General features: G+C 42.3%; 1 protein-coding gene across 1 annotated transcript; it reads left to right on the top strand.

Annotated features, from left to right (window-relative positions):
* The first annotated feature begins 6,925 nt into the window (after positions 1-6,925).
* On the top strand, positions 6,926-9,111 carry FANCF (FA complementation group F). The gene has a single exon (XM_086948011.1). The coding sequence runs from the start codon at positions 7,161-7,163 to the stop codon at positions 8,367-8,369; it is 1,209 nt and encodes a 402-aa protein (XP_086804137.1). The 5' UTR covers positions 6,926-7,160; the 3' UTR covers positions 8,370-9,111.
* The last annotated feature ends 6,016 nt before the right edge of the window (positions 9,112-15,127 follow it).

A 15,127-nucleotide genomic window follows, 5' to 3' on the forward strand; every position in this document is an offset into this window, starting at 1 on the left:
TGCGTAGGCAACCCATCTACGAGGCTCAGGGAATGTTCTATTTGTGACAAAAGATGGTCTATCCGAAACAGATTTTTTTTTTTTAGCAGCTCTCAACAATTAATCTATACGAATATGGAGAATCAATTATCAGGGGATCACAGGCAAACAAACTTAAATTATGGGACATTCGACAAACAAGTACAACAATCTGGTCCTCCCATCAGAAAATCAAAATGACTGACAAACAAAAGCAATACGAAAGCCGATGAATGGAATATTTTAATGTATCCTAAATGTTGTCATCTCTGGGTACATTTTCTTACATTGTCTTCTGCACACTGTGCACTTGCCAAGATATTGAATGAAACATTTTGATTTTCTTTAGGATAGGAAACTCACACTTCCATGAATATCTGCATATTTCACAAAGGCCACTTAAGGGATGTATATCAAAGATTCCATAACTGGAGTTGGGAAAACTTCAATCCCGACACAAAATAGGAGGACAACTGGCTTTATGGATTGTATGTGGTGCCGATTTTCAAACTAAATTTACTTTACAGGTGGTCATTACAGGGGAGCATTTGGTTTACTTCACATCATTGAAAATTACTGTATTGAACATAAAACTGATTTTTGTAATTAGCATTTTGTTTGTAAGCGACCTGTTTTCAATCGCAGTAGCCTCACCTGGCAGAGAAAAGTAGAAGGGGTACAACTATGCTTCCTTTGTATCATCTGACGACTGCTTGGCAAAGATATAGCTTTGAGAGGCAACATGTTAAAAAGACAATTTAGGTCAATGTCACTTTAAAGTAGAACTGTTCTTTTTTGTTAACACAAGGGTCTTCAAAGATCTTGCTGGCCTAACATATTAGAACTCAAGCAATGGCAAAGCCACTGGGTCTTGTCTCTAAAAGGCTGAGCTTCTGTCTTCGCAATGCTTTTTTTCCCCAATTTTGGTTGCATGCAAATTCCATGTGTTATTATGCGTGTGCAAAAGTGGCCAGAAATCTTGCAATGGGTTTTCAATTAAAGCATAGTAATTAAAAAGTGGCCACTTACAAATATGCATGCTTTAGGGAGAACACTTTGTCGCAATATATGCATGAACAGGCTTTGTGACACATGCATTGAGACACATGACAGTCATCTTGTTACATGCCAGAACAGAGTGTATATCACAATCATTCCTGATTTATGAAGCACATTTGGAAAGGGGGGGGGGGTAGTAGGACGTGTGACACAGATGCCATGAAATAGGGCATGTGAAACAGGGGGTGGAGGGGCACCCAAGGGCGCTGGGTCAAGAGGAGGCAAGGGCAAAGGCGAGGCAGGGAATGAGACCCAATGATGCCCTGACACAGGTCAGCACCAGGGAGCAAAAGGGACCAGGGGCAGTACGCACAGGTGAGGAAAGGGAACCACTGATGCAGAAGAGGAAGGTACAGGTGAGGAAAGGGGGAGTAGGCACTGGTGAAGAAAAAGAACTGCTGATTTAGGAGAGTAGGTACAGATGAGGTCAATGGAATGCCAATGCAGGAGAGTAGGTACATGTTAGACTTGGCATCTTTGGCGTGGTTTCCCTGACTTTTTGCCTATACCTTCTGTATTTTTGCTGCTGTACGTGGTTTCGTTTTTTGCTGGCTTAGATGCTTTGGGCACTTTGCCACTGCTGATCAGTGTCAAAGTGCAAGTGCTCCCTGTGTAAATTGTGATTACAATTGGTTCTCCCTGATTGGCATATTTGATTTAATTACAAGTCCCTAGTAAAGTGCACTGAAGTGTGTCAGGGCATGTAGATCAAATGCTACTAGTGGGCTTATAGCACTGATTGTGCCACCCACATGAGTAGCCCTGAAAATGTATCTCAGACCTGCCACTGCAGTGTCTGTACACAGTTAACTGCCATGTCGACTTGGCGAGTGCACCCACTTGCCAGTGCCTAACCTTCCTGTTTCTTACATGTAAGACACCCCTATGGTAGGCCCAAGGTGCTCCCCTGGGCTGGGTGCAGTGAATGTTAAAGGTAGTACATGTACTGGTGTCTGTGACATGTCCTGATAGTAAAATACTGCCAATTTCTTGTTTTCACTATTGAAAGGCTAACTTGCTCCACAGGATAGAAAGGGAAATGCTTTGTAACATCTTACAAGTATAAAATCTCATTGAGACAAGATAGATAAATAATGCTTAGGCTCTCTGAACTCAGAATTTTATAACACATATTTTAGTAATGATGGCTTTTTAATTGTGTGTTTGAAAATGCCACTTTTAGAAAGTATGCATTTTCTTGCTTAACCATTCGGTGTGCATCTGCCTGTTGGAGTATTGACCGTCGGGTTTTGGGGTGGCAGGGGATGTGCAGATGTGCATACACTGTAGACAGCCACTGGGGAGTTGAGGTATGCCTGGCCTTTCCTGGATGACTCAGGGCTGAGCTGAATGGGGCTTGGCTGCATTTAGAGTAGTGGAGGAGATTTCCTTGCACATGAATCGGGCATGCCTCCCTTGCACAATACTGTCTCCCCTCCACCCCCCTCCCTCTGGTCATACTGCACCTGAGAGGGCAGAACTGTTTTGGACTGGGCTCAAAGACCCTTGAACAAAGACATGTTGGGGTATAAGTATTAGACCTAAAACCCCAGAACATTATACTACTTCTGGAATCAAGAGGAACCTTTGCCAAGGAGAAGAGCTGGAGAAACTGGAGGAGGACTGCCCCTTTGCTGAGTGCTGTATGGGGGTGGTCTGCAGTAGCAGATTCTGCCAAGGAAAGGACAAGGACTTTGCAGTGTCCCCCTGCTTGAGGAAGATCTCCATGGGCTTGAGCTTGCCTCCTGTTCTGAAGTCTCAGGGACAAAGATTTCACCCCCAGCTCCCCTCAACTTCCTGGCTGGGATTTCTGATCTGCCAAGTGGTGCCTGTGACCGTGTGGGGCCTCTGGTGGTTGTTCCTGCTGTTGGGAGCTGGAAAAGCAAACGCAACTACAAGAAAATCGATGCATTGCTCTTCTTTCGGCTGTTTTTCCGACGCAGCACCGCTGTGCGAGAAGAATCTCTATGCATCACCACGCTGCTGCCGAAACAGCTGCAGCAAGAACTAACGCATCGAGGGATCGAGACTAAAAAAACAGCTGCAGCACAGCTGCATCGATCGCCACCGCATCCCGGATTTACGCAAATCGTACCTGTGCTACAAGTTTTCCCAATGCATCACTCGCTGACCAGAACTGTCTCAGAATAGACATCACTTCCCCCTACAGACCGGATTTGACACATCACTTCTCCTGCATGCAGCAAAACTGCTGCATTGCCCCTCCCCATGGTCTCAGAAACTGACGTATCTCCGTTTTTTACGCTTCCCATCTCTGAGGCTTTATGGCCTGGTGAATACGTCGCAACTACAGGTACTTTGACCAAAATAAAGCATCCATAGTTGTCTATGGATCCAGTTGTTTGAAACCTTTTTAAAGTCATATTCTCATTACATGCATGCTGGATTTTTGTCGTTTTGGTCTTATTGAGTTTAGATTAAGATACTTTATTTTTCCTAAAACGGTGTGGTATAAATTTGTGGTGTTATCACTGTATTACTGTGTGTTTTGTGTACAAATACTTTACATATTGCCTTTGGGATACGTCTGCTCAAGTCAAGCTACCCAGGGGCCTATTCTAAGTAAATGCCCTTGGATGCATTTGTGGGTGAAGCAAAGAGCTTTGTAATTGACTTGGGCACCCACGATGAGCCAGCCGTATGCTCCCAGATTTCAGCAGATGGAGTACCACAGGAATTCACTTTTCCTGGACTCACTTGCGCTGGCTTCCCCATTAGCATTACATCCCTCAACTGCTGCAGCCTGGCCTCTCACTTATATTAGCCCAAGGCCTCCACTCTGACCTGCAGACTGATTGGCAGCGATATCAGGCACTGCTCACTGCAATCTTGCGGCCCGCTTGCCCTTTACATGTGGCCCCTAAGTGAACAGCAGCACGAGCTGCTGTTTACTTACGGAGCACTAATATTCTGAAAAAAAAAGTTAAATAAAAAAGGTAAGCATTTATTTGCACGTTAAATGAAATTATGAAGTAACTAACGTTAAGTGGTGAAGGACACCACCATAGTTAACCTGCAAATAAATGCCTGCCTGTTTATTTTTTTAAAAATTATATCTCCTTACACATCCACCCAAACCCCCTACCCGCCACCCTGCTGGCATCAGTGCGGCCCTTGGTCACACCACAGACCATACTTTGTGGCCCCCCGGGCAAATGTTTACGAGTACCCATGCTGTGCAATATAGTATGCAGCTTGTTATCTGTGCATGTTTCAAGAATTGTTTTTGGTTTCTATGAATTGCTTAGTAAAGTGAAGGCAACTAATTGATCATTACATTTATAATATATATATTTTTTAAATTGGATAAAAAGCATGCCCTCTTTGTCAAGCTGTTAATCTGAGGTTAAACTTTGCTTTAAGGAAAAAAGACAAATCTGAATTTTAAAAACTTGATCTCCTCTGAGGTGGTGATATTTTTATATAATTTTTCCTCAGGAGTCATGACCAACAATGGTAAAAAAAAAAGAACCGTTTGGTGTGTGTGTTCACTTATACAGCACTTAGCCTGTTATTTCTCAACGATTTTAGCTTGTTTTAGTATATTCTTTCGAGTATAAAAAACTGCAGACTTGAGAGAACTGCCATCTTTGTTGGCGTGACTAAAGTAGGGTAGTCTGAATATAGAGTATATTTTTTTTTGGGGGGGGGGGTAGAAGGGCAGTGGGAAAGTGTCAGGCACAAAGTCAAAGTAGGGTGGTATAGCTCTGTAGTTGTAACTCTTTAGTAGTCAAATGCTTTATCAGCATGGAAGGCACCATACTTGCATTATCTTTCGGACACTTTATGAAATAGCCCCTATACACACTAATGCCATCAAGGATACAAAGTGCTTCCTGTCATGCTATAGGTTACTACCAGCAGTTAAAAGTATAAATGCTCTGCTATATAATGATGTACCTTTAGCCCTCTCATAAATATAGTATTTGTGTGGTGCCCACACAGATACCAACTACATTTGGCTTGAATAATTGATGAAGTAAAGAGGACGAGACGCACTAACGGAAAGAAACATATTGTGTGTATTTTGATGTCGGTGTACTTGGCATAGTTAGTTATAAGGCATTTTGCAAACAAACCAATTTTATATTATGCCTGGGGTATTGCTTGTAGTGTTTTAAATGTGATTACTTGAAAACAATGTGTCGTAAAATGCACCATTCAGCTTATTTTTTTCAAAAGGTTGGCACATGAGGAACACATCTTTCGCCATCACCGTTCCTTCAGTTCAAGCTCACTCACTACGCTAGATCATGGAGTTCAATTCAGGTCTCAGCTTTCCGCCCCACCACTTATAAAAAACCACCAGCTGCCACTGTGGATAGTAGATATTGTGTTGCTCTTTACCTGTAAGGCTCGTGGGTGTTTGTAGAATGTTAATGATGCCATCTAGAATGTGTGTGTGATGCATCTTATGATTGGAGCAGTTGCAGAGCTATGGCTCCTTTCTCTTCTCTTATTGAAGAGAGGGGGATGTGTTGTGTTGCTCTTTACCTTTAAGGCTCGTGGGTGTTTGTAGAATGTTAATGATGCCATCTAGAATGTGTGTGTGATGCATCTTATGATTGGAGCAGTTGCAGAGCTATGGTGTAAGGCAGCGGCTGTTCCCTGGCGCTCACCTGTATTAATCTACCTTGCTTCATTAAAGCTTACTACCTCTACATATGACTAAGACCTTCTTTACAGTAGAGAATACAAAATTCACATACAAAATGAAATGATCCAAGAGAAGGCTCTCGGCGAATCTGTCATATACGTTGATGGAGCATGGATAGGACACGCAGACACTTGCGAAAAATGGTACACAGAAGTACAGAGGAGACGGGACCATATACAGGAGCAAGCACCCGTTAATTCCAACCTGGCTTGTCCTTCCATTCCGATATTCAATTCCCCAACCCTCTTATTGAAAATCATATCCATTTCTTGTGCAAAGAGTGGGGTGCGTTCGCAAAGCAGCTCAAGAGAATTAGGCAACTCTCAAGAAAGGTACTACACGAAGAATAAAAATGTTAGTGCAAGGTAACGTGAAATGAAATTGCTCCGCATACCACGGGACAGGTGAAGTTTGAAAGCTGAGGCACTTACATATGGGGATGGCAGATACGATGAACGCATTGCCGAAGAAGAGCGCTGAGGACTTCGCTGACAGGTTGCGGCTGAAGTCCTGCAGGAGCAGATCCTCCTCGGACTGCTGCTTGCTGCCACCCTTGGGAGCCATCACAATAGGGACAAGCCAGGAAGAGGTGCAGAGAGAGAAAGAGTGACCTGCTCGGGCTCCCGTCAGAGGTAGGCAGCTCAACTAGGCAACGTCAGCACTGGAGCAGGAAGCGGAAACGCAAGCCACAGCCTCGAACAGTAGGGACGCTGATCACCCCCAGCTCAAGTTGGAGGACACGTCTCCAGCCGTAGACACCGAAAAGGGACACGGTAGTTGTCATTTTAGGGCGTTCTTAGGAAAATGCAAACGGAGTAGCCATTTTGTAATGTAACAGTTTCTTTTCTAAAGAACAGATTGTTCACACTGTTCACATAGTTAGTGAGATAGAATGCATTTACTATAGCGTTTATGATTATTGAAAAGTATGTTAAATTGGCATTTTCTAAATAAATAAATACATTTCACACATTTATATAAAACTCGAAATCATATTCATTGCGCTCTAAGTAAGTAGTACTTTTTTGTTTTTTTGATTAAATATATTTGTTTTACACTTACTAACATAAAAACCCAAAACAACCTTCTGTGTATCTTTTTGAAGCGGTGACGTAGACAACACGAGTGTAGTGAACAAAAATATACAAGAAACGGGAAGTAGCGTGAAAACTCATTTGCTACGTAATGTTTTGGAATTGGGCGAGAACTTCAGTGCAAGTTCAGGAATTTTCCCGGGAAAGATACTTTAACCGGTATTATGCCAATACCCGTTACATGCTCTACAAGCACGAGCTTATCATGGGAGATATAGTTTCGGTTAGGTGAAAGAGATACAGCTTTATCTGGGTGACAAACTATGCCCTTTTCATTCTTTATCAGAGAAGGGAGAGGGAGGCGTTGAACCATGGAGGCTATACTGCAGCACTTGGAGCGTTTCGCCGAGATGCTGACCGTGTCCCGGAGCGAGCACGTGAAATCGTGGGACAACCTGACTGTACAGAGGGCCTTTGAATGGGCCCACTACTTCCAGCATGTGTACCACCGCTTCCACGCCAATGACCCGGTCAGGGCGGCCCTGGAGCAGCGGCTGCAGGACATCACCCAGCAGCAGAAGGCCACAGGCATAGGGGACCGTCCTCTCTGCTTCCCCGACCTGGAGACTTGCGCAGAACTTTTGTGGGGTATCCTCCTGCAGAACCCTGCGCTCCCACCGGCCGTATGCCAGCACCTCCTGCAGAGGCTGGGGCCCAAGGGTGACGGCGACACCATAGCAGACACTGTACGCAATGCATTGCGCCAGAAAAACGCCGCAATGATGTTACTTTCTATCACTCCGAGTGACTTTTGTGGGAGAAATAACCCGCCCAGCACGAAACCCGGAACGTCAACTTGTTCTCTTGGGAGAACTGAGGCCACAGCTTGTCTAGGGTGGGAATCAAATCTCTCTCTCTTTTTTGGCAGGCAAACTGACCTGCAGTTTCTTGGTCAACAATGTGCACCCTTTGGGGCGTCAACTAGCCCTATTTTCTATGATTGCTCTCTGACAATGGACCCTGAAGCAAAAACGCAAGCATCTGTTTTGTCAAAACACTTGGAAGACCGGACTAAGTTTTCCAGCCTGTCAGAAAAGGAAAAACTTATATTAGTGAGTGAGGTGCTCGCCCTTATTCCCAGGCCTCGTGTCTTCAAGTTAGTGGGCCTAATGTTGGCCTCCAGTAATGGTACTGTGACTGCTCCACTGCTCATGCAATGGTTGATGGACGATCCAAACTTGTTTTCTTGTTTTTGTAGCAGTCTGGATTGTAAGCTTCTTACGGGATTGTCATCCAGATATCCGAAATTTAGAGATGCTTACCTGGAGTTACTGACCAGCTGGGGTAGAGGTTTGGAGTATAGTATTGCTTCTGGACAGTGGACCAGCAGTTCGGCTGTAGTGTCCTGGGAAGCTTTACAGCATCATTACAGCTGGCTGCTGAAAGGCTCTGTTGACACAAAAGCAGCAGCAGAACGTATGCTAATAATAATGAAGGCTGAAGATGGTGACTTTAACGTTAGCGGGGTCAGTGTGTGGACGGATCTACTCTCATGGTTAAGGTCAAACTTGACTTTTTGATGAGGTTGTGAAAAAAAAGCATAAACGCGCTTTCCACATTTCCTTCTATGTTGCATTGAAAATTCCGCAGCCTCACCCAAGCTTGTTTTGGAAATCGTTACACCACTTAACTAAAGTGAAAATCATGGATGTTTGTCACATTCATTTTTCCTTGATCATTGCCACAAGTGAGATCTAAAACTACCTATTTCCAAGGCTGCAACGTGAAAAAAAGTTGTCGGCCAATTCAGGCTTTTAGTCCCCACTTATTATTTCCTTCTGATAAATGAAAACCTGTTATCAATATTTAAAAAAATATATATAAGTGTAATTTGCTATAAAGAGAAGGATAATATAGAAGAATTGGAAATATATTGTCCATTGTCAACTTGTGGCTTATTTTGGAGTTTATAGATAAGTATATCGGCTATTTTTTAATTTGATAGGCTTATATTTCAGTTGTTTTAAAACCGATTAGATGCGGGAAGTTCAACATAGTAAACAGTGGTGTATTGTAGCACTCTAGAGTCAAATTTTACTTTACATTTTCCACCCAAAAATCCACATTTCAGCTTTGAACCTCCTAAAAATTGTCCCCTTAATACTTTTCAATTAAAACTTTGTCAACCAGCATTTAAAAAATATTTTTGTTTTTGTTGAAGTAATGTTTATATAAACAGTTACCAATACATTGCAGTGTTTGGAGTTCTGCATCACAAAGTATTAAAATGTTAATTCAAACGTAAGATTAAAAATTACCTTTTAACTTTCTGCTTTATGTGTAAAACCAGTGCTTTAAATGGGCCGGTACTCACCGGTACTGAGTACCGGCACTTATTAGTTTTGTCTCTCTGAGTACCGGCACTTCTCCACTGCCGAGGAGAGTACCGGTACTCATGAAGCCCTGGTGCCGGCAGCCTGTCTCTGACAGCCAAGGCACTTCTGTAGACCTCAGCCGAGCCCCCGCTGAACTATTCAGCTTGGGCTCATCTGCATACGTCTGGGTGTTCACCATCATGCTGTGTTGCAAACACAGAAATAGAGGCAGCCCGGTGACAGTGCTTTTCAGAAAGCCGTGGGAGGTAAACAGGTTAAAATGGCTTTACCCCTCCCAAGCTCGTGACTGAACCATTCCGTCACGAGCCACCGGTGGGCTGTGCTGGTGACGGAACGGTTCTGTCACGGCCCTCTCGCCTCGCCTGCGCGGCGCAAATTCCGCGCCCGCGCTAACGTTCTGAAGCGCGGGCGGGTCCATGACGGAACCGTTCCGTCACAAGCACAGCTCACCCACATGCCGTGACGGAGCGGTTCCGTCACGAGCCCGGGACTGCCGCGCGGCCCCCCCCCACCCCACTGCGACGGACTAGCCGCCGCAGTGAAGGGGTTAATCCCACCTGATTCCTATGTTAAGTGTCTGCTATTGTTTGTCCCCTTGCCTGTGATTGTTTTGGTATGAGAGAAATACCAGAGACAGGGGGAGAGAATAGACACACGCTTTGAAGGTATATTAAAGGAAATGTGTGCAATGCTTGTGCATACACCTCTGCTTGTTTCTTTCTGTGTCGGTCGAGAATATATGGTACTGTGCCAAGCAACAGCAATTAACAGGAGTGATGTTGCAAATATTACAAAACAAGACATTGTGAAAATATCACCACGTTTGGCTTTCGTTTTGTAATGAGTAAACATACCTTCTTTGCTTTTTGAAATACATTTCTAATGTGTTTTGGTATGTGCTGCAAGTATATAAGTCAAGAAGCATGTCTTCCCCTAAGCCCCGCCCACTCGCCACATTTAAATGAGTACCTGCAATTTTTCCTCCCCATTTAAAACGCTGTGTAAAACAGCAATCCTGTGAAAATATTTTAATAGTCTGGGTTATCCAGTTACCTCCTGACGTTTTCTATTTTGTGTTGTGGATTCTTTATTGGAGAATAGATGCATATTGCAGAGCTTTTTGATACAAATATAGCTACACCGTAAAGTAAGACTAGGTTACATGATTCCCACGGTACTACTGCATGTCTAGCCCTAAGATTGTTTTGTAATAGTATCATTGCGATGCTCCTCTTGCAGTCTGTGGCAGCACTGAAAAGCATATTATTCCTCCTCCCCTATACACTTATATAATTGAATCACTTTTTGTAGCTCTTCTAAGTACGTGTTCCATGTTCCAAATTGAGTAGCTGTAGCTTCTTTTTACCTAGTTCTCTTTTTTTCCTGGGTCATCTAGAAGTTAACAAAGTAATTATTTTTCTTAAATGTTTTTGGAAAGGCGTCGAAAAAAGTCACAGCTGCTATAACAGTCCTCTAGTTCTCTATATATATTTATTTGCTTTCAGCATTTCTCTGACTGGCAATTTGTTGCTCTTTCTTGCCATTGGAATTAAAAACCTCTGCCATTCACAAAGTATTGGACACATTGTGTACAGTGTTAAACGAAAAGTATTTTATCTGAGCTATTAAATGAAGCCAATTGCCCATGATTGGCAGCTTTATTATCTGTTCCCTGCTTCATATTCGATTATTTTCCTCTTTATTCTTGAGTTTGTCCCACCCCTTCAGCTTTTAGGGTTTGCATGATTCTGATTGACTTGTATCATTTCACTGCCGACAATGCTTACATTCAGGAACTACTTTTTAGGTCTCGCCTAGGCAGCACTTGCAATGTCTTTTCAAGACATGTTATATTCAGGATATGTGCATAAAGCTCTGCCCACTTTTCGCCCATCTTTTTAATTGTCTCCTGTCCCTGTCCTTTGTAAATGGTGGCTTTTTATTGGTGAATAGGCTAATGAGTCCCTCCTTAATACCGCCTTGTCTCTTCTTGTAACCTGCCATGAGGACACCCCCTGTTACATGTGTTGTTACTCCCTAGGTTTTAATTACAGCCTCAAGTCTCTATTTTCTTGAAAGGCTTCAATCAAGAACCACACTTGGTCCTAACAGGGGTGTGGAATTTTATAAAATATCTTCTTGTCCGAAGGACAAAATGTTTCAGAAATCTACTTGTCCTTTAAAAAAATCTACTTGTCCCATTTGGTACCAAACAATGAGGTTTCAATTCATGACTGCATTCTCATATAAGAGTTTGGATATCAACCTTTCTGATTATGTCAGGGCTCATTTTACTACATTATTAGAGACAGCGGTCCCGGTCATGGGAAATATAAGAACATATCCACAAAACTGCAATCAGCGTTTGGTGTACTATTGTCCCAATGGAACGGATTACATTTATTTACTTTTTCAATAAACACGAAAAAACATACAGTAACATATAGTGAGCAAAACGTAAAGGGGTTCTGGAAATCAAAAGATTTCCTGACCTCAGGCATGTATTAGTAGGGTGACTTTTAAGTGATACATGGATTACAATAGTCACGATAAAAGAACATCTTGCACTCCACATCAATCAAAAGTTGGAGTTAAGATGTAGTTGTCAACGTCGTTTTGATCCCCAACAACGGTTATGGGATCATCATCACAACAGGTCAATCTAAATGCCTGCGAAGTGAGTTATGGTAGGGGAGAATGAGAGAGCGAATGGAGGGGGGACGGGAGGGGAAAAAAGGGAATGAGTGAAGTTAGGGAAGAACATAGGAGTATGCCAATAAGAATTCTTAAAACACAAGCAAGGGTGATGTTAGTATAAGCATAACATTTTACATCACTATTTATATTCTTACTTTGCTCTGTTCATGCCACCTTTCTGATTGTACAGGACTCTTAACACTCTAGGTTTTTATGTAAAATATTTGAATATTCAGTCTCTGTTTGAGTGAGCTCTGCTCACGGTCATGGTAAGCCTCTGAATATATCAGCACTTTCATTATATTGAAGTTCACTGCCCTAATTGTATCAATGCTCTCTTTCTAGTCAGAGGAAGAGACTAGTGGACCACCCTGACAATTATATTTGTAAACATTCACTCATTTTCACAAAATGTTACTGTAAATAAACTTAGATTCTACTTCCAGTCCAGTGCCTCAGTTACCAACTGAGGATCAAGGAGACTGCCCCTGTCTGACACTATTCACATTGTAATTTGTGGACAGTTCCCTTCATCTCACTCTAGCTTGGTTCCCTGGTTTGCTAGAAATGTGATCATATGCCAAGCACTATATCCGTATCCAATATGTAGACTTCCATAGTTTGGCAAGAATTTGTAGGCAATCTAGTTCCAGAGTCAAAATGTAAGCTATCAATACATGTACGTTTGGCTTAGACACACAAAGATTGTGTTTGTACCTATAAAAGTATTCACTAGCAAAAAGAGTTGTTTTTTCTAGACCTGGATTGCAGTGCAAATGTGTGCATGCGTGCAACATACATTGTTTAACGGCACCATAAAGTCCTCTCTAACCCCCTCTGCACCCTGAAAAAGGTAATGCATTATATGTTTGTAAAGAGTGTGTTTACGAACATGGAACTGTTGTAGGTTTCCAGGCCAACTTATGGAAACGCTTATGAATTTCTGAAAGTCCTAATTCTGCACCCATGCAATTTAATAGATCTTGCATGCACATTTGTTACATTCTTTTATGAGTGGGGTCCCTAATTATTTTTCTTTCAGTAGTTTTACTTTGATTTGCCTTTATTTTATTTTTAAAATATTGACATGCACCAAAGGTGATGTATTAAATGATTCCTTATTGCAATGGTAGTTAATGTTTTCAAACTCTGCATTGTAGCTTTCTGCACACTACAACCATTTTTAAGTTGCAAATATTGTGCTCTCTTCATCGCTTTTTCAAGGAGCACATTGTTTGGGGGTACATTGCCTGTTTTCAAAATAAAATCACCAGTCTTGAGTTCCATTCTTCTTTAAACACTTGCACATAATAAAGGAGCCTTCTTTAAGCTATACACATAGCCACAACTTGTAAATGTATCAGACCATGCACACCTGCTTTTATTGGATCCCCTATCAGTAATGCAAGCGGAGATTCCTGCTGACTGTGTTTGAATGTATCTGACTTGAATTCTCTGCTCGACTGAACTTTAATGCACTTGACCCATGAACATGTTACACAATTTTGTTTTAAACATTAGCACCCCGACAAGCCGAATAAACTGTGGGCGACCTTACCTCTAGCAAACAATTGCAAATGTGTCACTATATTATTTCCCTAAGAAACTACCAATTTGTTTCAGAGGCGATGGGGGGATTTGAGGAAACCAGCAAGAAAAAATGCATCAATTAGAAAACCCCGAAGACGGGCCATTTAACAAACTATTAAGGTACTATGGTTACAGCAGGCACTGACTTGTTATTGAAGATGTTAAGAAAGGTCATGCCTTTCACAACAATTTACTTATTTGCCTCTTCCAAGTCATACCATGCAGATTTCATGCAAAGTAAAGCTCAAACTCCACACAGCTAGTGTTCTGCATAGCTCCTGCACAACCCACTGGCATGACACACCTCATCTCTAGAACAACTTATATCCTCTATAGTGCATCTCATACACTTTACACCTTCAATTTACCAATTCCCTCATGCACTATCCCTTCCCCTTACATGAATCATGCACAGCACTGTTCATACCTATTATACAGCTCATGTACTGCACAGGTCACTGTAAAGATCATACGCAGTGTAGCTCGGGTACCATGTGGATCTCATGTAAGACATAGTTGAGCCTTGCATTACCATTGTTCCTAGCATCTTCAGTATAGTGCACAAATCAAGCTCTGCACAGGCCACGCTTGCACAGCTTATTCCATTTGCACAGGTAGTATCCTCTATGTGATGAGTGATACGAAGGTGGGGTTCTTATAAAAAGAAAAGATTATGGTGTGTGATTTACAGTCGTACTCTGCTGCTAAGTAAACGGAAAAGCCCTTTGATGGTTTTATTCAAGGGAATAGCCATAAAGTTAAAATACCCCCCACTTTGAACAATACTCTGACAGCACCAAGCAAGTGATGTAAGTGAGCTCAAACCTCCCTAAAACTCCTTTGTCACTTCCATCCAAGCATCTGTCCATTATTCTTTCATGCTACATCTATCTGCTCATGTCCATTTCACATTTCCATTCTGTCATTCATTCTTTCATTCATTCACTCTTCCCCGTTCCATCCATCCATTGGCCATTCCATACATCTACCCATCTGTTCTCCCATCCACAATCTATGCACGCATCCATCCACCCACGCATCCATCATTTGACTTGCCCATCAATCAATAATGCCTTCCAGCCATCAATTTTTCCTTTTGCCATTCATTTATTCATCCATCCGCTCAGATTTTCATTTACTTTGCCATACATCCATCCTCTCAGATTTTAAATTACTATGAAATCCTTCTATCCATTCAGACATTTTTATATTTATTTACTTGTCCATCATTTTACCCACCGATCCATCCATCCATCTCAGATTTCCATTTACTTTGTCAACCTTTCATCCACCCAGCTACACATTCTTTCACTCACATACACAGATCAACCCATTCTCTTACCTATCCATCTTTTCACCCACTCATCCACCCATCCCGCCGCCAAATATCCATCCACCCTTTCACACCCATCCACCCTTTCATACACCCATCCACCCTTTCACCCACTCATCCATCCTTTCACCCAATCATCCATCCATCCTTTTACCCACTCGCCCATCCATCCTTCCATCCACCCATACATTCACCCACTCATCTATCCTTTGCCCCTCTTCCATCCTTCACTCCCTTTTCTAGCAACCCATCTTAAATTTCTTTTAGTTAATCATCTCTTATATGCCAAGTTGTAGATGAAAGGCCCATAAAAACTCACCTC

The sequence above is a fragment of the Lissotriton vulgaris genome, unplaced genomic scaffold (assembly GCF_964263255.1).
Source record: "Lissotriton vulgaris unplaced genomic scaffold, aLisVul1.2 SCAFFOLD_2574, whole genome shotgun sequence".
Taxonomy (NCBI): domain Eukaryota; kingdom Metazoa; phylum Chordata; class Amphibia; order Caudata; family Salamandridae; genus Lissotriton; species Lissotriton vulgaris.

Excerpts from the sequence above, each read along its gene's own strand:
- FANCF (XM_086948011.1), top strand. The coding sequence starts at position 7,161 with ATGGAGGCTATACTGCAGCACTTGGAGCGTTTCGCCGAGATGCTGACC.